Below are 24234 nucleotides of genomic sequence, written 5' to 3'. Positions count from 1 at the left end.
TTATACATTTCTTGCCAATTGCACAGTTCCAGCTATCAAGCTCAAAATCAAGATTGGGGAAAACTTGTATCCTTTTTGTAACCTAACAGTTTTTCAATACCTAAAGTTTTTTCTGGGAAGACTGGTGGTTATGTGATGCTACCTAACAAAAGTGAGTTTTGATACTGTAAAAAGAAATGTGAGCTGATACTTTCCAAATGACCAATGCACAATGTTATTTGAAAATTACTTACAATTTAAGAGATTCATTTAGCATAGAAGATGTATGCATGGGTACTAATTTAACAGAGACCTTAGTACAAGTTCAAGGATAGGATTTAAAATTCCATTGTAACTAATTTCAGAAGACAGCTTCTGTGGACTTCTGGTATAGTATCAAAGAATATCCAAAATTATCTGAAGGCTTTGAAAATACAAACTTTTCTAGCCATAAAGATACATGAGGCTGGGTCTGCATATTGTTTATTCAAAACAAATTATTGAAATGACTGAGGTAATCACTAAGGATTGAAGACAGGGTGTAAGTGAGAATCAGCTGTCTTCTGTTGAACCAGACATAAAGAGATTTGCAAAATGTAAATAAGTGACACAATTTCCATTCGACCAATTTATTGTGGAAAATGATTCTCTTTTATAAAGAATTTTGTTACCACTATGACTTGCTATCAGGGGTGTTTCTGCCCCCCAGGAAACATTCGGCCATGGTGGATACAGCTTTTGTTGTCAAAATGGGGCCTGGGAAGATTATGCTACTGGCATCTAGTGTGGAGAGGCCAGGGAAGCTGTAAACACCCTGTAACGCACAAGGCAATCCGCCACAACAAAGCAGTATCCTGCTCAAAATTTCAACAGTGCTATAAAAACCATGTTTCAACATACAAGGAATTCATTTTTAAATTCTCAATTTTAATTTCTAATACAGTAAATATCAATATAACCCACATAAACAAATTTTCTTCAGGATCCTCAATAACTTATGCATTAGGAGTACTAAGACTAAAACAAATGGTTCATTTCAACAATGTAATAAGAGCACTATAGCTTACTCCAATAATATCCATAGTTAAAATCTAACACTAACTTTATATCTTGTAAGTTTATTAGCTAGAATAACAAGACTGGTTTTAAAACTCACCTCTTCTTTATGTGGTAATATATTGCTAGTGCCAGGCTGTGGAGAAAAGAAAAAGTAACAATTGACTTTATGTCAGGTCTGAAGACAGGTTTTAAAAGGGTTGTGGTGGGGGAAGACCATCCCAGCTGCCCAGTGGCCATGAGATCCTCATTCAGAAAGTATCGCCCAAGCACTTTCTGCCTTGTGGTAGTTCTTTGTCAGTTACTAAAATTAGGAAAACCAAAATGCTAAGGAATATGCTGTTAGAAGACATGTTTTGGGTGATCATTATAACATATAAGTTATTACACTCTTGCCCTATCTTTTGCCTTTCTACTCAGAGAACCTTTCATCCTGTACAAGTTAGATCTACTTGCACACATGCTTAAATTTAAGCCACAGTAGTTTTTCCACCTGCCCACCTATTTTCCTTCTTCCCCTAAAGTTAAATAAAATGCTCTATACCGAAGCGTATCATTTAAGGTCACTTTTACATAATTGTTAAGAAAATGTAATGGCAAATATAAGAATGCAATGAAGTAAAATTATACACCGTGTAGTATTAAAAACATTTATTTCCAAATTAGTTTAAATAAAATTTTAATGAGCAGATGTAAGTCCTCACATACTGCGTAAGTTCCTATATCCCTATGTTATTCCCAGATGCTGTGTAACATGAAACAAAGGAGTGCTGTAGATCAAGTTATATGCTTTTTCTCTTTGCCCCAAATGTCAGAAATGAAGCTCCAAATAATTGAGGAAAAGCAAATCTGAATTTTATAACTAGGTTATAGAATATTAGCAGTTGTACAAAGGCCTGTAGCATTGTTAGCATCAAAGATGGGCACTTCTGTAGTGCTTCAAACAGTTTCATCTTCAAAATGATTTTAAAATCATAGAATTTGAAGCATGTAAGCTGAAAGGAACCAATGAACTTGTGATGATATTTAACTCAACAACCCATTTTACAGAGAAAGTAACCAAGGCTTAAAACTGACTTGCTCAAGGTCCCACCAAGAGTGAGAAGCAGTTCTCCTTCTTCTACCCTCTAACCAGGCAGTGTGTTTCCCAAGCTTGGCTGTGCATTGGGATCATCAGAGGAGTTTTACAAACTGCCTACTTCCACCTTGAGATGCTCTGATTTAACGGGCATTGGTTAAATTTGGAAGCTTCTCGGGTGATGACAAAGTGCAGCAAAGTTTGAGAACACATTAAGTAGAGTAAAAATCAAAATCATCCCAGATGCTTTTCTCCACATAAAAATGCCTTCCATCCCTCCTCAGCTTATCAGAAGTCTTGTGAGAGTGACAGAGTGTGTTAGGGAAGGAGAAATGGAATGCATGTGTTTAGAGACACATTTAGACAAAAATTGTGTAAGTGATTCTAATAAGGCTCACCCATCCCATTGAGAACAATGCACTATTATCCCAGAATAAACTTTTTTTTCAAAACCATTCCTAAAAGCTAATGAGCTCTATTAATATTCTCACTAAACCTTTAATTTACCAATAGTAAATGTACTGAATGATCATTTTCAAAACTTGGTAAGAGCAAATGAAAATTTACTGTACTTCCAAAAATTAGACGAATTCGGAGAGAAAAGGCATAACACCCACTTGTCTAAGTAAGGCTAATCTTCAAAACAACTCTTGAATTATATATTGTAACACCAGAATCATCTAATTCAAAAGAAGCTATGAAATGCAGCCAGAAAGGACTGGTTTTTACTCCCGGATTTAGTGGCCAGACTGAAGAAAAAGACTCAGTGATTGTGAGTTGGGTGCCAAAGCTCAGGACTTTAGAGAGAGACGGGCTCCAGTTTTGCTGAAACACAATTTGATCTCAACTGTTGTTATGAGAGAAGAAACTTACATTATTATGATTGTGAACTGGCTGTTATAATTAAAGTAGAAGTTACTGAGAATTTAAGTAGCCAAAAAGCTGATACAATATAAACAAAATTAAGTTTATAAATAAATTATGTCTTAGGACTGAAAAATAAAATCAGGAATGAGGATTTTAATATTTTCAGGTAGAATTTCTCAAACTGTGTTCTGGAAAGTCAACCCTCTCATCCTGGAGAGACACCAATAATGATCCTTGGACAGCACCAATGGGATTCAGGAAGCTCTACATCCAAGTTTTGGTTTTATTTTGCTCTTAAGTAAGCTTGAAAGTTTCATATTAGGGTGTTTTTAAAGTGCATCTCCAATTGTGGACTATGAACTCACAGAATTTAATGAATAGTTTTCATCATCATGACACTGTTATGTTTGCTTAAGCGTAAACCTGACTGTGACTATGTTTCCCAAACTTCACCTCTCTCATGATTTTGCAATATATGGATCGATATAATGTAGTTTCTTGAAGATGTGTAAATATATATCTATACATATATATATAACTAAATTTAATTCATCTATGAAATTAAAACCTCAGTTGAACAAATTTAACCCTCAAAGAAATTATTTTGAAAAGTTGTTCCTTTAGACTGCTTTGATGCATTTTTCCTGGAAGGAGAGTGCATTTCAATATAGAAATAGTGCAGGAAAAAAGAAAGTAGGATGGGGGAAACCTGACACAATCCAATGAACTGTAATTGCAGATACACTCTGGTGCCAGTAGGGGACAAGCGGTCCCTTCTTCCAAGAGCAGCTTCCAGGGTAGTACACATGGTTTTAGGCCTGTATCTCATGAAGAAATACTCTATTCCAGAAACATTCGGTAAAACGCACCTCTCCTTTCATTGGTTCAACAATGTCTCAGGAACAGTAATGCCTCAAGAAAAGATAAACACTTTTGGGGGGATTTTTTAATTGTTAAGTGGGTTTCCCTTCTTCCAGTCACTCTAAGATTAAAATGGAAGTGGAAATCAATATATAATTGACACCAGTTTTTTAACCTGAGCACTGAAAAGGACAATCAAATAAATGTACATGTGGGCAGGATAAGGGTTCTGTCCCCTATTTGTACTCACCACTGCAAGGTGATTTTCAAATCAGACTGAGAAATAGTGCTGTCTACAAATACTGTAGCACACGAGCTGTACTTTTCCCTAGGGTGACAAGGAGACACCTGAAGGGGAAGGGGAAGAGAGGAAAATATCACAGTAAGTTAAACCTATAAAAGTGTGTTTTTCCTTGGTTAAAATGTCAGACAATTAAGCATTACAATTGTTCTCATACCCTATGAACTGCTTCAGTGCAATACCATGTGCAGCTCTACGGTAAACACACTGCATGCTCTCTCTTCCAATGATGAGAATTGACGAGGGGGTCATCAAATGCTGCCCTTGACATACTACCTATAATCCAACTTGGCAAACACCTATGATTAATTCCCTTTATAACAATGTAAAACATTTAAAATAAGATTTTAGTGTTTTTTCCTTGAGAAATGAATCCTTCCAAGATTTCTATTTCTACTATTTATTTTCTACATTAAGACATACTGCCTTCTATAATATTGAAGCAAGAGCTTTTACTGAAGTACATAAAAGCCAATAATAAATGTTAGTTCAGGAGACAGTGTGACAAAATACATGTATCTGAGGCAGAGGTGTGTGTGTGCTGGGGCTGGCCTGCGGCTCACAAGTTAGGGACCAGAGTTCTCTCTGGGCCTCAGTTTCCTCACCTTGAGAATTAAAAAGTATTGTTTTAAGATTCTCTCACATCCAAAAATAGATCAAACAACTCTGAGAATTTAACTCTCTCCTCATGTTGAAATAAGACTATTATTATATTACTCAAAAGAGAACCTCAGATAATACGGTACTTAACATGATATTACAAATTCTACTAGAGGCCTGGTGCACAAATTTATGCACAGGTAGGGGGTCCCTTGGCCTGCCCGCCAATCAGGGCCCATTGGGGCTGTCTTGCCCAGTCCTGATCCGGGCTGATCAGGGCCAACCAGCCAGGGGGAGGGACTATGGGAGGTTGGCCGGCCACAGGAGGTTGGCTTTGGGAGCACATTTACCACCAGGGGCAGCTCCTGCATTGAGTGTCTGCCCCCTGGTGGTCAGTGGGCATCATAGCGACGGGTTGACTGGTTGTAACGGTCTCTTAGGCATATATATATATATATATATATATATATATATATATATATATATATATATTAGATCCAATGCACGAGTTCATGTACGAGTAGGGTACCTCAATCAGGGCTGATTGGGGCTGTGGGAGGTTGGCAGGTGGGACGGGACATGAAAGGTTGGCCAGCCAGCCTGATCGGGGCCATTGGGGCCAGCTGACCAGGGGAGGGGTCATTGGAGGTTTCAATCAGGACCATTGGGACCAACTGGAGGGATGTTGGTCAACCGGCCTTGGGTTATGGCCATGGGAAGTTGGTTGGTCAGCGGGATGTGCTGCAAAGGGTTGGCCAGTCACCTGGGGGGAGGGGCCATGGGAGTTTGCCCGGCCCAAGGGAGAGACTGCGGGAGATTGGCCAGGCCTTCGGGGCCATCAGGCTGGCTGGCTGGTCGGGGGAGGGTTTGTGGGACGTTGGCTGTGGAAGCACATTGACCACCAGGGGGCAGCTCCTGCATTGAGTGTCTGTCCCCTGGTGGTCAGTATGCATCATAGCTACTGGTTGTTCAGTTGGTTAGGCTTTTATATATATAGATTCCCTAAGCTACATGATACTTATCAGGACCCTGCCTCACTCATATGCTCTCTCTGACTACAAGGCGTTTTTCTTCCACTGTTTCCCAGCAAGGTTAACCCCACTTCCCATCTACCTCCAGGACACCTCTGCCAGCAGCCACACGACACAACTGTCCCTTTCTTTGCACTCACACACCTGAGTTACTACTTGTTACATGGTATCAACTGCTTCCAGGGCATCCCTCTCATAAAAAGTGAGCTTCTCTAGGGAAGACAGGACTTTCACTCCTCTTGTACCTCCAACCTTCTCAGCACAGAATCTGGGGCAAATTAGGCGTGCCACAAGTGTTTGACCAATTGTCTAAAATCAATTGCAACTGGAAGGCAAATCCTCCTACTGATACAAATTAGAATTTACCTGCAGTGGTGTCAGACATATGACAATGATTTTTTGAGATATGCTAGAGAATAAATTATCTTTAAAACACTAGAAATATTCATGTCTTTTAGAAGTACCCATTAATTTAAGAGCCCAACAATACAGCAATAATCAAATACGGAAATAGCCCAAACGATGTTACAAAAATCCTCTTAGAGTAAAACCAAAACCCAATTCTAGTCACTGTAAGTAGTTGAAAGTAATAGTAGTATTCTTTAATATGACAGAATACCAACAATTTTAATAAGCTTCATTTTGTTAGTGGCAAAATGGCACCAGAGTTTTGACATTTGTCGTTGAGTTTTGCTGAGGAAGAATTTAGAGCCAAGAACTTAAATTATAAGAGAAAGTATATTTAGAAAGTCACAGAGGTAGAAGTGAGCCAGTGTTGCTGCGTGGGCTCCACACACAAGTTACAGAGGCAGAAGAAGGGCCCCTGGAACTTAGAAGAAAGAAAGGAAGAATATACACGCCCAGGGGAACAAGAGGGGGAAGGCATGGGCATGCTCCAGAGTGAGAGCACCTGAGAAGAGGGCGGGAAAAACTACAGGCATGCTCAAGGGAGAGAGAGCACAGGTGCTGGGTCCTTCATCTTAAGGGCTTTTACCTAAAGGCAGACATTTTAGGGACGGTCTTAGGGGACCTAAGCTGGGCCTGAAGCTGAAACCAACTGAGGCCTAGATATTACTTCTACTTTGACCAAAACTCTGTCTCTAAGCTCAGCAGACTGGAGGCTTTGTTACTAAGATTTTTAGAATCAGGCCAGAACCTCTTTTGTCCTCAGGGCTTAATGCTATGGGAGTCAGGATGCAAGGGCATGCATGGAAGTTGTATGAGGCTATTCTCTGGGCCCTTTGTTTCTCTTTAAGGGTGTCCATATGCTGGGGGAGGAAAAGTGAGGGGACCAGCGATATGAAAGTTCAGGGGTTGTAAACTGCATGACCCGTGATAAGCTAAGGGAGGAAAGGTCACCCTTGGGTGAGGTCCCACCCTACAATACTTGGTTTCCCAGTTTTGCCCATTGCTAGGCACCAACAGCTTTCTACTTTGGTGACATACTTGGCCTATCATTCCTACTCTGTTCGTGTCTGCCTAACTGCCTACTGTATCAGTTTTCTTGTGTTATTATAAACTAATTCAGATAAGCCTTCGTTCCTCATATTCCTATAAAATAGCTTTCATCATGCTGTCATACTTTCCCACCAGTGTGCCCCTCATATACACAAAAGACAGGTAGGGAGATTATCCGGTTGATATCTTTTAAAATACAGAGCATTTAAAAACTGCCAGTATCCAAAAATCAGAAATATCTTTATATTATACTAGAGGCCAGATACACAAAATTCATGCGGGAGTAGGCCTTCCTTTCCCTGGCTGCCAGCACCAGCTTCCCTCTGGCACCCGGGACCCAGGCTTCCCTCGCAGCCCTGGCTTCATCTGGAAGTTGGTTGTCCGGGAGGATGTGGAGTCAAATTAGTATATTATACTTTTATTATTATAGATAAAATATCAATTTGCCTGTTTCAGATGCTTCCCTTTAAAGCCACTGACTCCTCAGTAACCAGAAGCTCCAGATGGCATAATTTGAAAACAATCACTATTTGGAGGAATAAATTCTCCTTCAAGCTAGAAATATCTTAACTATAGCTAAAACTCTGATATGTTTCTTATGCCATGCAGTTAACATATACTTTACTTTTCGGATCTCATCAGACAAATACAGCTTAAAATATGAAAACTCATCCAAATACTTTTTTACTAAATGGAAGGTTTAATACTATACAGCTGCAATATGGCATATAATACACCATAATAAAGTCAATTATGACCAGAAACCTATATAGGGGGGAGTAAAAAGAATAGGAATAAATGCACCAAAATATAGACTAGTTAGTAAAACTTTGGGTGATATTTGCTTCCATTTCCTCTATTTAAATTTTTTTCCATTATAAATGTACATTGTGTTCTATTTGAAAATAGTGCTAAAACACTGAAAATTTTTAATCAGACATGGGCTCACAGGTCTATGGGGGTTCATTTAGTAAAGCAACACTTTACAGTATAGTACTGTTAGGTCCAATCAAAGCAACACTGAGTACTTCCCCATCAGTCCAGGTCTACTCCCAATTTTTCAAAATTTCCAGTACCAAGTATCTAGTACCCACTATGGTGGCAGAATTAAACCTCGTAGCAAATCCTGGATATACTGGCTGCCAGATGATTATGTTCCTCTCATCTTGCTTGAATATGTAAAACAATTGTTCTTTATGGTTAAAACTTTACTGTTGCTGGCTTACAACCTCAATAAACTCCACAGAAAACCATAGAGATAAAAAAGCAAATGCTAAAAAAGAATCAAAGAACCTAAATGCTAATGACAAGGTAGTCTTTGTAGGTATTTCAGTAGGTCACTAGAATATAGAAGGCAAAAATCCTACTGTATGTTCACTCATTCAGAACAAATGGTAGAATAGATTGACTTTTACAATCTTTTCAAGAAAGGGAAGCGGTTCGTTAGATTTACTTATTTATTATTATGGTTGTTTTTTATTGTCTAAAGTTTTACATGTCTACTTTTTCCCCAATTGTCTGCCCCTGCCATTCCCACCCCGTGTGGGCAAGCCCCTACCGCCCCAGTGTCTGTGTCCATTGGTTATGCTAATATGTATGCATACAAGTCCTTTGGTTTCTCTTCTTACCACCCCTCCGCCCCCGCTGCCATTTGTCTCTGGATCTATTCTTGTTTATCAAATTATGTTCATCAGTATAACATACATATGAGTGAGATCATGTGATATTTATCTTTCTCTGACTGGCTTATTTCGCTTAGCATAATGCTCTCCAGTTCCATCTGTGCTGTTGCAAATGGTAAAAGTTCCTTCTTTTTTATAGCAGCACTAGAGGCATTGTGCATGAAATTTGTGCACTGGGGGTGGTGTCCCTCAGCCCAGCCTGCACCCTCTCCAATCTGGAAACCCTAGCGGTTGTCCTACTGCTCGTTTAAGCCCAATCCATACACCGGCAGTTGGACATCCCTTTCACAATCTGGGACTGCTGGCTCCTAACCACTCGCCTGCTTGCCTGCCTGATTGCCCCTAACTGCTTCTGCCTGATGGCCCAATCGCCCCCAACTGCACTCCCGTGATGGGCTGATCTTGCCCTCAATGGCCCTCCCCTGCTGGCCTGGTTGCCTCCAACTGCTCTCCCCTGCCAGCGTAATCTCACCCACAACTGCACTCCCCTACCAGCCTGATTACCCCTAACTGCATCTGCCTTGGCCCCTACCACCATGGCATTGTCCAGAAGGAAGTTGGACGTCCAGAAGATGGTGGGTCAACTCAGTCTAATTAACATATTACCCTTTTATTGGTATAAATAAATTATATAGGATAGGATTGCTTAAAGGGGGGAGGGAAGCCTTTTTCAGCAGGAGGAGATGCACTTGGCAGACAAAAATACATAATCACTGTATCTTGATTGAGAGCCAGCCCTATGCACTGTACAGCCAAACTTATCATCAAAAAATTGAACCGCTTTCTTACACTTCACACCTTACACCAAACAACCTTTGCCCTTAAAACCTCTCCTCAGCCCCCACCTTAAGTTCTGCCTTCACAGTTCACCCAGATTAGGTTTTGATTGGCCAATTTCTATGCCAGTCAGCATCAAAAGCTCTGCCTCCTAGGCAGCCATTGGCTCTTCTCAGTTCACCCAGATTTGGTTGATTGGTCAGTTTCTATGCCAGTCAGCATCTCTGGGCCTATCTCTGGGCCTGACCAGAGAGGCGTGGCTGAACAGCAGCCACCCCAGGCTTCTGGCAAGCAGGCTGAACTGCTGACCTCTCAGAGAGAGCGAGCTGCTGCTGCTGGTGAGGCCCAGAGAGAGAGAGAGGCAAGGGCTGATCAGCAGCTGCCACGGAGGCTGCGGATCAGACCCTGCTTCTCTCTCTGGGCCTCACCAGAACCTACAGCAGCTGATCAACCCTGTCTCTCCCGTTTTCTGAGAGGTCAGCAGTTCAGCCTGCTCGCCAGTCCCTGCTCCCCCGAGCCTGCTGTGTGTGAAGTGTGGTGTTCGGTCGTCCCTTCAGTTGTTTTGTACATTATGGTCCCTGGCTCTTTATATATATAGACTAGTAGCCCGGTGCAAAAATTCATGCATGGGGGTGGGAGGGAAAGGGGGACCCTCAGTATGGCCTACACCGTCTCCAATCCAGGACACCTCGGGGAATGTCCGACTGCCTGTTTGTTCCCACACTTTTAACAGATGACAGCTCCACTGTTGTTTATTTCTTCTCATGCTTAAAACAATTGGAATTAGTAGGTATTCAGAGTGTGTATACATTTTGGGAGGACACTCTGTCTATCTCTAGTCAGCGGTGAAAGGAACCAACAGCGGATTTGGAACCCCCAGACAGGGAACCTCGCTCACTCTCCGCATGTCTCCCCACTTCACTTTCCACCCTCACGGGCAGCGGAAGAATCAATGTTTTCTGTCATTAACTAGGAAAAGCACATCCTCTCACCCGCCGCCTGGCAGGTGTGAGCTGCTAGGAACCATACGAGCGAGGCTCAGTCAGGCCAGCCTTTGCTCATGGGTGCTGGCACCCAAAGTGCACATTCCTCCTCTGCAATCACCCCGACTATCCCACTGTTTCAGTGAGAGGACGGACCTCTTCGCCTCCTCTGGATTCTTGATCTTGAATGCTGACCAAAGGCACCTCAGTGAGGGCCGCCTGTGCCCACCAGGGTGTCTGTCTGCACCTGCTCCCACCTAGGCACCTGCATTAGCCCCACAGAGGTGATTTCAAGCTGCACTGGCCTCCACGGGAACAGGGCATCTTCACTCCACCCTCTCACTGTCATCTCACAGGCGCCCACACTCAGCACCCAGAACACTCAGCCACTCTCCAAAGGACGTGAGCGTGTCGGAGGGGACGAGTGCACATCCTGTGGGGTCTTAGGCATGCTAGGGTTGATGGAAGTGCAGTGGAGGGGCGGGGGGAACTTGTGGAAGCCTTGTTCCAGGACTGTTGCAGGCGCACAAGGGTGACAACACCTTGGGGGATGTTCGCATGCAAGGGGGGGAGGAGAGGATATGTACACCGGAGGCCTATGGCTTTGCAGATATGCAAACCCCCAGGGTGTGGCCAGGAGGACATCAATCTGGCCCTCCACTGTGGCTGTCCTTGTGATCACACACCTACTGGGCCAGGAGGTGGGACTTGTGCAGCCACTTCTTGGCACTTCACCTCGACCCACAGGCTCCAGGATGGCACGCTCACGGCTGCCATTGCCACCATGTGGGGAGTGCTGGCCGCCCTCCCCTGTCCAGAGGCTCTTCTTACGCACTGACCACAGGCCCAGAGCAGTCTGGGCGGGGCGGGACGCTGGCGAGTGCTGCTCACCTACCCACAACGGCTGGGATGGAGTGGAAGCCAGGCATCCCGCCCTGCTGTGGCGGGCCGCTCCATGCCTCCACGCATTGCACACTGGCACGGAGCGGCCAGGGTGAGACACCTGCCCGAAGGCGCTCGGTGCCTATGCACATGCACGCTGCCCACAGGCCTGCCATCTTTGTTGGGTTAATTTGCATACTCATCCTGATTGGCTGGTGAGCATAGCAGAAGTGATGGTCCCAGAGTTGGTGAAAGTCCTGGGAGCCCATGGGTGTGGCTTGGCGTGCCTCCTGGGGCTGGTGAAGATCCCAGGAGCCCGTGGCTGCGGCCATCGTGGCCTTCTGGGGCAATTGACACCTGCGTATGCAAATTAACCGCCATCCTTGTTGGATAATTTGCATAGTCACTCGGATTGGCTTGTGGGCGTGGCTTGGGCATAGCAGAGAGATGGTTAATTTGCATGTTTCTCTCTTATTATATAGGATAATGAACTCACAGAAAGAGAAATGAAAAAAAAATCCCATTTATCAGTGCACCAAAAAAATTAAGATAACTGGGAATAAATTTAACTAAGGAGGTAAAAGACCTCTACTCAGAAAACTATAGGACATTGAAAAAAGAGATAGAGGAAGATCTAAACAAATGGAAGAACATATTATGCGCATGGATTGGTAGAATCAACATCATTAAAATGTCCATACTATCCAAAGCAATCTACAGATTCAATGCAATCCCCATGAAAATACCAATTGCACATTTCAAAGATCTTTAACAAACTTTTCTAAAATTTATATGGAATAAAAAAAGACCCTGAATAACCACAGCAATGCTGAGAAGGAAGAACAAAGTTGGAGGGATCACAATACCAGAAATGAAGCTATATCAGCAAGACATGGTTCTCACAACTGCCTGGTACTGGGACAAGAAAAGACAAATAGACTAATGGAATAGAACCCAGGGTTCCTCAGATTTAAGTTCAATAGCAAAGGCTAGAAAAATTATCATGCCTAGGAGTCTAAGTGACAACTCAAACCTTACTATCAAGTACCTGTTGAAATCCTGCCTACTGCCTCATCTTAACATATCCTATATAATAAAAGCATAGGTAGTGTCACGCGACGTTGTCACAAGATGGCTGTCACAAGATGGAAGTCACAAGATGGCTGGCAGGGGACAGCAGTTGCAGGCGATCATGCTGGCAGGGTGGGCATTCGGGGTCAAACAGGCAGGCAGGAGAGGGCAGTTAGGGGTGTCCTAGCCTGCAGGGGAGGGTGTTAGGGGTGACCAGGCCTGAAGGGGAGGGCAATTGGAGCTGACCAGGCTTGTAGGGCAGTTTGGGGCGATTGGGCCAGCAGGGGAGGGTAGTTGGGGTGATCGGGCTGTAAGGGGAGCAGTTAGGTATCAATCAGGTCGGCACGGGAGCGGTTAGAGAGCTATCAGGCTGGCAGGAGAGTGGTTAGGGGGTGATAAGGCTGGCAGGCAGAAGTGGTTAGGGGCAATCAGACAGGCAGGCAGGCAGGCAGGCGAGTGGTTAGGAGCCAGCAGTCCTGGATTGTGATGAGGGGGAAGTCCCAGATTGGAGAGGGTGCAGCCGGGCTCAGGGACAGCCCCCGCCACACCCCAGTGCACGAATTTTGTGTACTGAGCCTCTTGTTAGATATAAAAAGAGAGCCAGGGACCACCACACATCTGAAGGAAGCCAACAAGAAAGACAGACCAAAGCAGAATGGTAATCACAAGTGTTGTAGAAGTTATGGAGAAAAAGGAACCTTCATTCACTGCTGGTAGGAACATAAACTGTACATCCACTATGGAAAAGTGTATGGAATTACCTCACAAAAACAAGAATAGAATTACCATATGATCCGACAACCCCTCTTTTGGTTATCTACCAGAAAAATTGAAAAAACATTTGTTTTCAAAGATATATGTTCATTGTAACATTATTCCTGATGGCCAAAACATGAAAATAAAGTGTCCTTCAGTAAATGTTTGGATAAAGAAGATGTGGTGTGCGTGTGCGTGCGTGTGTGTGTGTGTGTGTGTGTTTGTGTGTATGATGCTACAACTCAGCCATAAGAAAGGAGGAAGTACTGCCATTTGTCACAACATGGGTATTATATGCTAAATGAAGTCAGACAGAAAAAGCTAAGAAGCATATGCTCTCACTCATATGTGGAAAATAAAACTAAAACTCATAGACATAGACCACAGTATGGTGTTTACCAGAGGGAACGGGTGTGGGGGTAAGTAAAGGGTAAAGGGGACCAAATATATGCTGAGGGAAGATTATTTGATTTTCGGTGGTGGTCACACAATGCAATGTAGCGATCATGTATCGGAGACATGTACACTTGAAATCTAAATAAGGATTTTAACCAATGTCACCCCAATGAATTTAATTTAAAAAATCTGAAGTCATAAACAAAAAGCAGATTGAAAGCATTTCCTAAAATCTACATGCTAAGAACATCATATTTCTTAGTTATTACTTTCATAGAACAATTTAGAATCTGTGGTATCAGCAAATGGGTTGTCCTATCCTATCTAATAAAAGAGAAACATGGTAATTAGCCGTACCTCCACTACCCTTCCCATTGGCTAATCAGGACGATGTGCAAATTAAAGGCCAGCCAAGATGGCGGCCGGCAGCCAGGCAGCTTGAAGCAAACATGAGGCTTGCTTGCTTCAGTGATGGAGGACTCCAACATTCCCCGCCTGCTGCTGACGGCCTCTGAGCTTGCAGTTTGAAACATTGTTACAAATATAGAAGCTAAACAAACTCCAGGAACCTACTTTCAGCCAGCCGGTATCTCAGAGCTGGAGTTGAAACAGTGTTTCGATGATAGAACACAAACAAGCCAGATACCTGCTTTTAGCAGCTGAGGCCTAAGAGCTGGAGCCACGCCTCAGAGCTAAAGCTGGCCCAGAATTAAAAAAAAAGAAAAGAAAAAAAGGAGCGGTTGGGAGCTTCAGTCACCCGCCAGCCTGAAAAGAGCCCTCAGCCCCTCACCCAGACTGGCCAGGAACCCCAGTGTTGATCCCCACCCTGATCCAGGACAACCTTCAGGTCAAACCAGCTGGCCTTCACCCATGCACCAGGCCTCTATCCTATATAGTAAAAGGGTAATATGCCTCCCAGCACCAGGATCAGTGGCGCGGCGAGGCCTCCAGGCAATGGGATCAACGTGACAGGGGGCAGCGCCCAAACCCCCTGATCGCCCTGCTCTGTTTGTGACAGGGGAAGGTTCCCCAAACCCCTGATCAGCTCTGCTCTGTGCCTGATAGGGGGGAGCTCCTCAACCGCCTGATTGCCCTGCGGCTCTGTGTGTCACAGGGTGCAGCACCCCAAGCCCCTGATCGGCCCTGCTCTGTGTGTGACAGGGTGCAGCGCCCAAACCCCACCCCCCACGGGCCCTGCTCTGTGTCTGACAGTGTAGAGCCATAACCTCCCCATCGGAACTGCCCTGAGTGTGACAGGGTGTGGCGCCCCAACCCACTGATCCGCCCTGCTCTGTGCATGACAGGGGGCAGCGCTCCAACTCCCCAATCAGCCCTGCTCTGAGCCCGACCAGGGCCTGCACCTAGGGATTGGTCCTGCCCTCTGCCACCCGGGAGCAGGCCTAAGCCAGCAGGTCGTTATCTCTTGAGGGGTCCCAGACAGCAAGAGGGCACAGGCCGGGCTAAGGGACGCCGCCCCCATCTCCCCCGAGTGCACAAATTTTTTGAACCGGGCCTCTAGTCTATACTAATAAAAGAGTAACATGCTAATTAGACCGGACATCTTCCACAGGACTGTCCTGACAAAGCAGGGGACTTGGATGGCCTGTAAACTACCCCAGGACCCTTGCCTAGGCCAGCCCCACACCCAGCAGGGACCCCCCCCCCACCCTGATTGGAGATGACGTCAGCTTGCAAACCACCTAGGCCCCTCACCCAGGCCGGCTCCACCCCCAGTGGGGACCCCAACGCAATTGGGATTGTGGCTGGCCTGAAAACTACACTCAGCCCCTCACCCAGACCAGTCCCACAGCCAAGCAGGGACCCCCACCCCAATTGGGGGCATGGTCAGCCTGCAAACTGCCCCAGACCCCTCGCCCAGGTCAGCCCTGCCCCCATTGGGGACCTCCACTGAGTTTGGGGGCAGGGCCAGCTTGCAAACCCCACAGCCCCTGCCCCAGTGGCCCTTCCACCCTGCAGGCTTCCCCCACCCTGATCCAGTCTTCCTTTGGCCACTGATGTTCAGTAGTTAGAGCATTGTCCTTTGCACCAAAAGGTCTAGGGTTTGGTTCCTAGTCAAGGGCAAGTACCTGGGTTTTAGATTCACTCCCTTCCCCTGGTTGGGGAGCATTTGAGAGGCAGTCAGTGGATGTATTTCTCACATAGATGTTTTTCTCTCTCTCTCTCTCTCTCTCGCTCTCTCTCTCTCCTTTCCTGCTTCCTACCTCCCATTCTTCTACTCTCTCTGAAAAGCAATAGAAAAGTATCTTCAGGTCAAGATTAAAATTTTCTCTATATTAAAGCCCAACAACTGGAACAACTGGACGACTATCCTGTAGCTATGATGCGCACTGACCCAGACCTTGCAGCTGGGGCCCTGACATCCTCAAATTTGGTTCACCCTCACCCCGGACCCAGACAGGAGGGAGGAGGGAGCCCGATTCCTCATGGAATTGGCGGTGCCTTAACCGTGCCTTGCTTGCTGCTGGCAATAAGGGGGGGATGGCTGGCCAACTTCCCAAGGTCCCTCCCTCCTGCTAGCCACACCCCCCATCCGTCCCAAACACCGAGGGACCCCACCTGAGCACGACTTTGTACACCAGGCCTCTAGTAAACAAACAAACAAATAAATAAATAAACTTCAGAAAAGCAAAACATTGCATTGGTAAAAGAATGAAATGCTATAAAAAATGACAGGGTATAAGAGAACACTATCAATTAAAAACTAGATAAACAAAACAGAATTATAAAGTATTGGTGGCCCTAGCCAATTTGGTTCGGTGGATAGAGAATTGGCCTGCAGACCGAAGGGTCCCGGGCTTGATTCTGGTTAAGGGCACATGCCCAGGTTGCGGGCTCAATCCCCAGTAGGGGTCGTGCAGAAAGCAGCTGATCACTGATTATCTTTTATCATTGATGTTTCTATTTTTCCATTCCTCTCTGAAATCAATAGAAATTTTTAAAAAAGGAGGTTGGTGAACAAAGTCAAGGAAACCTCCAGGAAGCAGAAAAAGACAAAATGGGAAATAAGAGGGGGGAAATATTTAGAGATTTGTCCAGGAATACTGGTCTAAGAGTTCCAATGTCTGAGTAATGGGACTGCTAGGAAAAAGAAGGAGTAAAGAATGTATAAAAGAAACAAAAATATCCCCTGAAAGTAGATAAGACCTGGAGTCTTGATGGCCACAATTAAATGAAAAGGTGCATACCAAAACATACCATCAAATTTCAGAATCCCAGGAATAGATTAGCTTCTAAACATTTCCAGAGAAGAAAGGGTGGAGGAAATTATTGAAATTCCAAATATACAGTGTATCATACATTGCCAATATATTTAAGAGCAACGCTATAATGAGAAAACAGTAGAAATGTCTTTAGAACTGCAAAAATTAATTTCAACCTAGAATTCTCTGCTTTGTTAAGTAGGAGGCATTTCAGAGGGGCTAGATCTTCAAACAATTTCTGCCCATGTATCCTTTCCCAGCAAAAAGTGCTTTAGTGAAACAAAGGAGAATAACAATACAGAGGAAAACATAAACACGGGACAAAGATTTTCAACCAGTGTACCACCCAGCACACTGGTGTGTGGCAAGAATATTTACAAAATGCAATACCTGACTATTTGGGCAGGGGCATTGACATTTTCCCTTACATTGTCAAATAACAAAATGACAACAACCAACACCACAATAGATGCCAAAAGTGAATGAATCACAATTATACTTTTTTTTTTAGATTGGTAAGACACATATTTTTTTGGTGTGTCACAGAATTTTAGTCATTAGTTTTTTCATACCATGAGATGAAAAAGGTTGAAAACCGCTGATCTAAGAAATCGGGTATCCAACATAAGAGAGCAGTATGTGAGATCCCGGATGACTTTAAAGAAATATGCTTCAAATCAGACACAGATCAGGCCTTCAGAGAACAAGTGCATAGTAGAGGAGGATAACAAAAGGCTAGGGAGATGGCTTCCAATGACAAATGGAACAAATGTGGTCAGTACATGGAAAATATTTTTGACAGGCCTGTGACAAAATTCACAGCATGTTCGGGAAAAAAAATAGAAAAGAAGATGTGAATACACTAAAAAAATTAATTCCACTACATAAAAAGGAAAACTTACTAGGTATTATGTTAATGTAGCATAAATGTAGAGTTTTTGCCAACAGTCATCTTTCTCTGCCAAGTTACTAGATTGTTAGATATAAAGCAGTTATTTCTGAAATCAGAGAGACCAGCCTACCTGCTGCCTTTGACTACGTGAGATCATGTTGACAAGGGAGAGGGTTTGGATTATTCTGATGAAGTGTAGCAGTGCTCAAATTTCAGTAATCCAGGGGGTCCCAAAAATGAATACACATTTTAACAGATGATAACTCAATTTTCACTCCTTTTCAGGTTTAATTGATTCAAAATAATAGGTAAAGTCAGACTATGCTTTGAATAAAGAAAACTTATTCTAATCTCTGACTAGACTTTTTTTTAATAGGGAGATAGAAAACCAGCAATAGATGACAAATTGAGGGCACACAAATATCGACTAAAATATTAATTCTTGACATTTGCAATTCCACTGCTTAGTTTTGTTAGCAGTGCCTGGACCAGAATGGCCATCAGTTTGAAAACAGGTATTCACAAAATTATTCACTTCTGAAGATTCTTTCAAATTTTGAAAATGAACTATCCTATATAATAAAAGCCTAATGTGCAAAAGGACCAAACGGTGGAATGACCGGTCACTATGATGTGCACTGACCAGTGGGGGGCAGGCCCTCAATGCAGGAGCTGCCCCCTGGTGGTCAGTGCACTCCCACAGTGGGAGTGCCGCTCTGAGGCTCCCACAGCGGGCCAATCCCCACAGGCCTCACCCCCCACCAGGGCCTGAATCACAGGCATGGGGCCTCAAGTAAGTTAATAAACACCAACATAATCATGCAGAGTGCGTATACATTTTTTGATCAAAAGAATGAAGGGCATACAAGGAAAAGGCACAGCCAGAGAACTAGAGGGCTCAACGCTAACAAACATTTGCATAGTCACGATAACAGAAACACTGATTCAGATTTACTAACAACCATGATACATGTTGGGAGAACAGAAGGAGGGAAAGAAGACCACACTGGAGGGAGGAAGCTCAGCTGTCAGCTGCTAAAACAACAAGTCAATAGATAACACAAAAATTGCCGTAGCTATGATATGGTTGTTACTTTTGTTAAAAAACAAATGAAAAGTTAAGGCACAAAATTAAGGTAGATCTTTATATCACAACCATGTTACTGACATTTAACTTAAAGGTCAGAACCCCTTAAAAAATGACCATTACTAAGCGAAAACTTTCCTGAATATGTAAACTTGTTAATTAAGGTAACAGAAGTGATTAAGAAAATCTTCCAAAACAGGTTCTTGCTAATGATACTGGACTCATAATAGATTGTTAACAATTATGGCAGACAATTTTTAATTCAAATTATTAATTTCTTACATAACTTTTTGAGTATGTACTTACATGGTAGAAATAGTTGTTCTTCCTCTTTTCTCCCACTAAGAATACAAAGAATGAACTGATCAATACTGATACAAATGCCACAGAAAAACATAAGTTACTGATTTTCTGAAAGATTACTAATATACAAAACTAGAGGCCCAGTGAAGGAATTCGTGCAAGGGTGGAGTCTGGCTGGCCAGGCCCCAATCAGGACAGATGTGGGCAGGCCTGTTGAGAGGAGGAAATGGCAGAAGGTTGGCCAGCCAGCCTGCCCTGACTAGGGCCTGATTAGGGCCAAGCTGGGTGCGGGGAGGGGCCATGGGTGATTGACCAGAAGGCCCTCACCCAGTTGGGGTGGGGGAGGCAGATTGAAGGTGGGGCCAGCTGTGGGGAGGGGCTGGATGTGTCGGGGGCGGTGATCAGGGGCAGAGCTGGCTGTGGGGAGGGGCCATGGGCAATCAGGGTGGTGGTGGGTGATCAGGAGTGGGCTGGCTGGGGATTAGAGCTGCAGGAGGTTGGCTGGCCAGCCCCGTACCCTATTGGGGAGGGGGAGCAATCAGGGGCAGGACCATCCTGGGGCAGGAGTTGTGGGCCACTGGGAGTGGTGGGGGCCCAGCAGGGATGGTGCGGGCCTGGGGTAGGGGCTGCAGGAGGTTGGCCAGCCAGCCCCCCCACAATCTGGTCAGTTCACTGGCCACAGTGGGTGTCAAAACGACTGGCCTGATCCCACCCATTATGGTGTTCTAGTCGCTGGCTTTTTATATATATAGATAAGACCAAATTTTATTCCATTTCTTTTATAACTTCCAACAAAATTTAAAATTTAAAGCAGCTGGCAAGATGAGTCCCATAAGCAGTATCTTAAAACTAAGTTTTATACTTTTGACCTAATGGATATTCTGTTTTAGGTACAAATAAAAGTCCCTCATGTCCAGAAGGAAAGGGCAAAGGGCAAAGCCAGGGGAGAAACTTGGCTAATAAAAAAACTTATCTGTTGTGCCTCTGAGCCAGTACTCAGTCGGAGTTTCCAATTCTACACGGATACCCTCTGTACTTGAACCACCAGGATCTAACAGTTGAGGGCTCTAAGAACCAGTTTCTGGCCAGGCACCTGCAAGCATCCTGAACCACTTAGGTAACCACCTAGAATATCTTACTAAGAAATTAAATGCATCTCTACTCAACTGCAAAGTAACCTATCCAATTTAAACTTTAAAATGATGGGGCTAAGCTAAGTAAACAAGTGTACAACACACAAAATCATTTTGCTCCAATAAAGATCTGAAGAAAAATAAAAGCTCCAAAGAGGGTCTTGGGCTGAACTCTGTTTCCCACTCTGCCTCCTTTAACGTGGCAGGGGCATCATAGGCACACATTCCTTAGGACTGAGGAGAGGGGCATGGGATAGTACTTCCTTTACTCTCTCACCCTCTCTCTACAGGTGAGGAGCCCCTGGCTCTGGAAGAAACTGAGAAATGCAGCAATCCTAAGCAAAATGATCAGCTCCAGACAGTCATGCACACATGCCATGAAAACGCATGTTAAAACCCCCACTTTGTATTGAGCTGCATGGATTCAAATAAAATGGATCCTTCCCTGCCTGTACTTCTGCTGTCACAATCAACTGAGACTCGATCCTTGTGCCTTTTTAAGCAAGTAAACTCGATTGAACATAACATTAAGGAAATAAGCAGGCAAGCAGAAACATTAAAGTCCTACAGTTCTGGTTCTTATCCTAAAACAAACAGGACACAGGAAATTGACATAGTTGTAGGTGTTCCTGCTAGGCTTCTGGGAACCCCATAGGGCTCTGTTCCTCTGAGGTACTCTGGCAGCATTACATAGGGGAGAGAGTTTGAATAGCTTCAAATTCTAATGTGGGACAGGATCCTGTGTAAGATCACAAATTCAATCCTCATATGTAAACAACTGCAATGTTTTTTATTTGTTCAAACAAAAACCTGTGACCTCAATCCTATCTTGACTTACCAATCATTTGACATTTCTTCCGGAAAATTGTGCCAGCCCCAGGATGGCCAGAAGGGATTAAACCTGAAGGAAGAAGAGAAAAGGCATACAATTTTGTTGAGTAGAAAAATTGGTAATTTAAAAAATAGCTACACATCAACTTATATCACTTCCTGTTGGGAAGACTTTTTTAAAAATATATTTTATTGATTTTTTTACAGAGAGTAAGGGAGAGGGAAAGAGAGTTAGAAACATTGATGAGAGAGAAACACCGACCAGCTGCCTCCTGCACATCCCCTCCTGGGGATGTGCCCGCAACCAAGGTACATGCCCTTGACAGGAATTGAACCTGGGACCCTTGAATCCGCAGGCCGACACTCTATCCACTGAGGGAAACCGGTTAGGGCATGGGAAGACATTTTAAGTAATGGTAATCAGCCAATTTTAGTAAAGGCAACAATATAAAAATTCTACTCAGAAAATTCAAAATTGCAGAATCTTGCTATACATGTGCAGTAAAACCCGGCTATGTCTTAGACTTTTTTTTCTAACTTGCACCTAAATAATCTATGGATTATTTATGTGTTTCCCCACTTCTACTTATCAATTAGAAATATAGTCAGTCTCTTTCACGCTGATATTACCAGCCCATTTCAGAAACCGTGTTAAGAAACAAATTAAACTGTGGCCAGTTACTGTCAGATACCTGCTAATACATCAAATATGCCCAAATCATGAGCTATATTTGGCAAATATTCTTTACCATTTGGCTAATTCTAACTTCATTCACAAAATGAACTTATTTAGTTAGCTGTGGCTTACTTGGCGCTATTCATCGTGGCATGTTTAAAAGGGTAGTATAAAAGCTCAATGTTTTAATCTACGGGGAAACTTTCACGACAGTGACTTTTTATACTTTCATCAAAGTGATTTTTTTCAATCTTTATTGTTCAAAGTATTACAGATGTCCCCTAGTTTCCACAATTGTCCCCTTCTAGCCCACGCCCAGGCCATCACCCCCCTATTGTCTGTGTCCATGGGTTACGCATATATGTGAAAGTTTTCACTTGCATTCTTTGCTTGATCTAGTCCCACCCACCCACCCACTCCAGCCTTCCCTCTGAGATTCATCAGCTGTTTCATATTTCTATGTCTCTGGATCTATTTTGTTCATCAGTTTGTTGTTGTTGATGTTTTAGACATAGATGGAGTGGTAATTGTTGTTTCTGAGTTGTATACAATAATATCAAATGGAAATAATCAAGACTGGAGCAAGTTAAATAGGCTCACTTTGTGGAGAGTTTCTAACATATAGGCTGCATTCTAAGGAGCGCTGTGTACATCAACAAATTGAATTTGGCACATCTATCACCAGCATGTCAGCCTGTCCTGTTCAGCAGCTGGTTACACATCCGTTCACATCTCTAAGTGTCAGTTTCTTCATCAGCAATAGAAGAATATACACGGGACTTGTTTGCAGTTAGAAGGACCAAATGGGCTATACATGGGAGTGAGCTGTAAATCTTAAATATATAACGGTCTTATTTTGGTCTCTCATCCAAAACTACCCATCTACTAACTGGTTTATAAAACCACTCAGACAGAGGCTTACCTTATAGCACCAAACAGAGTGAACAGAAAATTTCACAGGTTCTCACTTGTTTTGTGTTTAAAGGTACAATTCATTAATTCAAGAACGTTGTTCGTTTTTTCATACTATTTTAATATACTGAACAGGGAGTACTTTTCAGTTATAAAGACATAGCGACCATCCAGGTGAACCCCTAGGCTTAATTATTCTAACTTTTAAAGAAATTAAAAGCTAAACTAGAGTTTAAATAGAATAAGAGCTATTATGTGTTTTCTCTATGAAATAATCTCTACCATTTAAATGAAAAAAAAAGGGCCAAAGAGGCTTTAACATCTTTGTAAAATGTATGTTTCCTACTTCACAAATCACAGTCTTCATTAGCTATATTTGTTACCCAGAATTATTTTAAACCAAGTACCATATTTCCACTCTTCTCCCTCTCTCCTCCCACTTCTCCACTCCCCAAACCCCTCTTCAGGCATCTGGTCTTCAGAACTTTCACCTCAACATTCTTACAGTTAAACAGGAAGCTACTGGCAGTACGGGAGACGATGAGGACAAACATTCTTGCACACAATTTTACATCTTAACTGCCAAGACTTTATGTTACAAACTAAAGTCTACATATGTGTGTTCTCTTTAGAAACTTTTGACCAACACTCTTGTGAACCATCCCCGCTCCTTTGGGACAAACAATGTGACAGGGAAGTCTGTTAGGTCACTGAAGGAAGACTGAGGAAATTTTGTGTCAACGTGGACATATCAAAGTAATCAGAACTCCCTGGGTTCTGCTATAAATTAAAAAAAACAAACAAGCAACTATTCTCTGTATGACTGGCAGTAACATTTCACATGATTCGAGAAATTTTGAGTTCCCTCTCCCACCATTTCCTTCTGTGTTCAAATTATAAGCTGGAAGGAAGAAATAGCTTCTATCCAGGCAACTGAAAACAGCCAATGTAATAACACTATATAGGTTCTATGTCGGTTATTGATTTCGAATTTACCTAACAACCCCTAAAATCTTTGCAGCAGAACTGTTCAGAGTATCAACTGTCTTAACAGGTGGAAACAAGGGTATCACTGGGCCCTACCTGATTCCTTCACTAAGAACCAAAAGGCTAGGTAAGGACAGGGAGATGGGATGGAACCTTGGAAGTTGGGATGTTAAAGTTTTCACTGAGAAAAAGGAGAGAATATACCCACAATTCTTCCTGGAGTCCCAGGAGACACTACAGAGAGCCAGGAACAGGAAGGGCCAACTGGAGTGTCTCAGGCTGAATGGGGATGGAAGAAAGAACTGGGTAGTTGGGTACTGAACAGGGAAAGAAACTGGCCAGACATGACGGGGGTGGGGAAATAAAGGTTCGGGATGCCAGAAAGAAGGCAAGGAGGAGTCTGAGGTGGTGCCC

At 43.4% G+C, this 24234-nt stretch overlaps 1 protein-coding gene across 1 annotated transcript in view; it reads right to left on the bottom strand.

Annotated features, from left to right (window-relative positions):
* LOC139016582 (cyclin-Y-like protein 1) overlaps positions 1-24234 on the bottom strand; it is a 71453-nt gene that overhangs the window by 12899 nt on the left and 34320 nt on the right. The window contains exon 2 of the mRNA XM_070424865.1: positions 1136-1171. Within this exon, the coding sequence (XP_070280966.1) occupies positions 1136-1171 (36 nt within the window). The remainder of the gene's footprint in view (positions 1-1135; positions 1172-24234) is intronic.

This window comes from Myotis yumanensis, unplaced genomic scaffold (assembly GCF_028538775.1).
Source record: "Myotis yumanensis isolate MYYU_CA2020_CCGP unplaced genomic scaffold, mMyoYum1.0.hap1 SCAF_1, whole genome shotgun sequence".
Classification (NCBI taxonomy): Eukaryota; Metazoa; Chordata; class Mammalia; order Chiroptera; family Vespertilionidae; genus Myotis; species Myotis yumanensis.
Note: the sequence above shows the minus strand (reverse complement) of the source record. Positions and strands in the feature narration are given on the sequence as shown.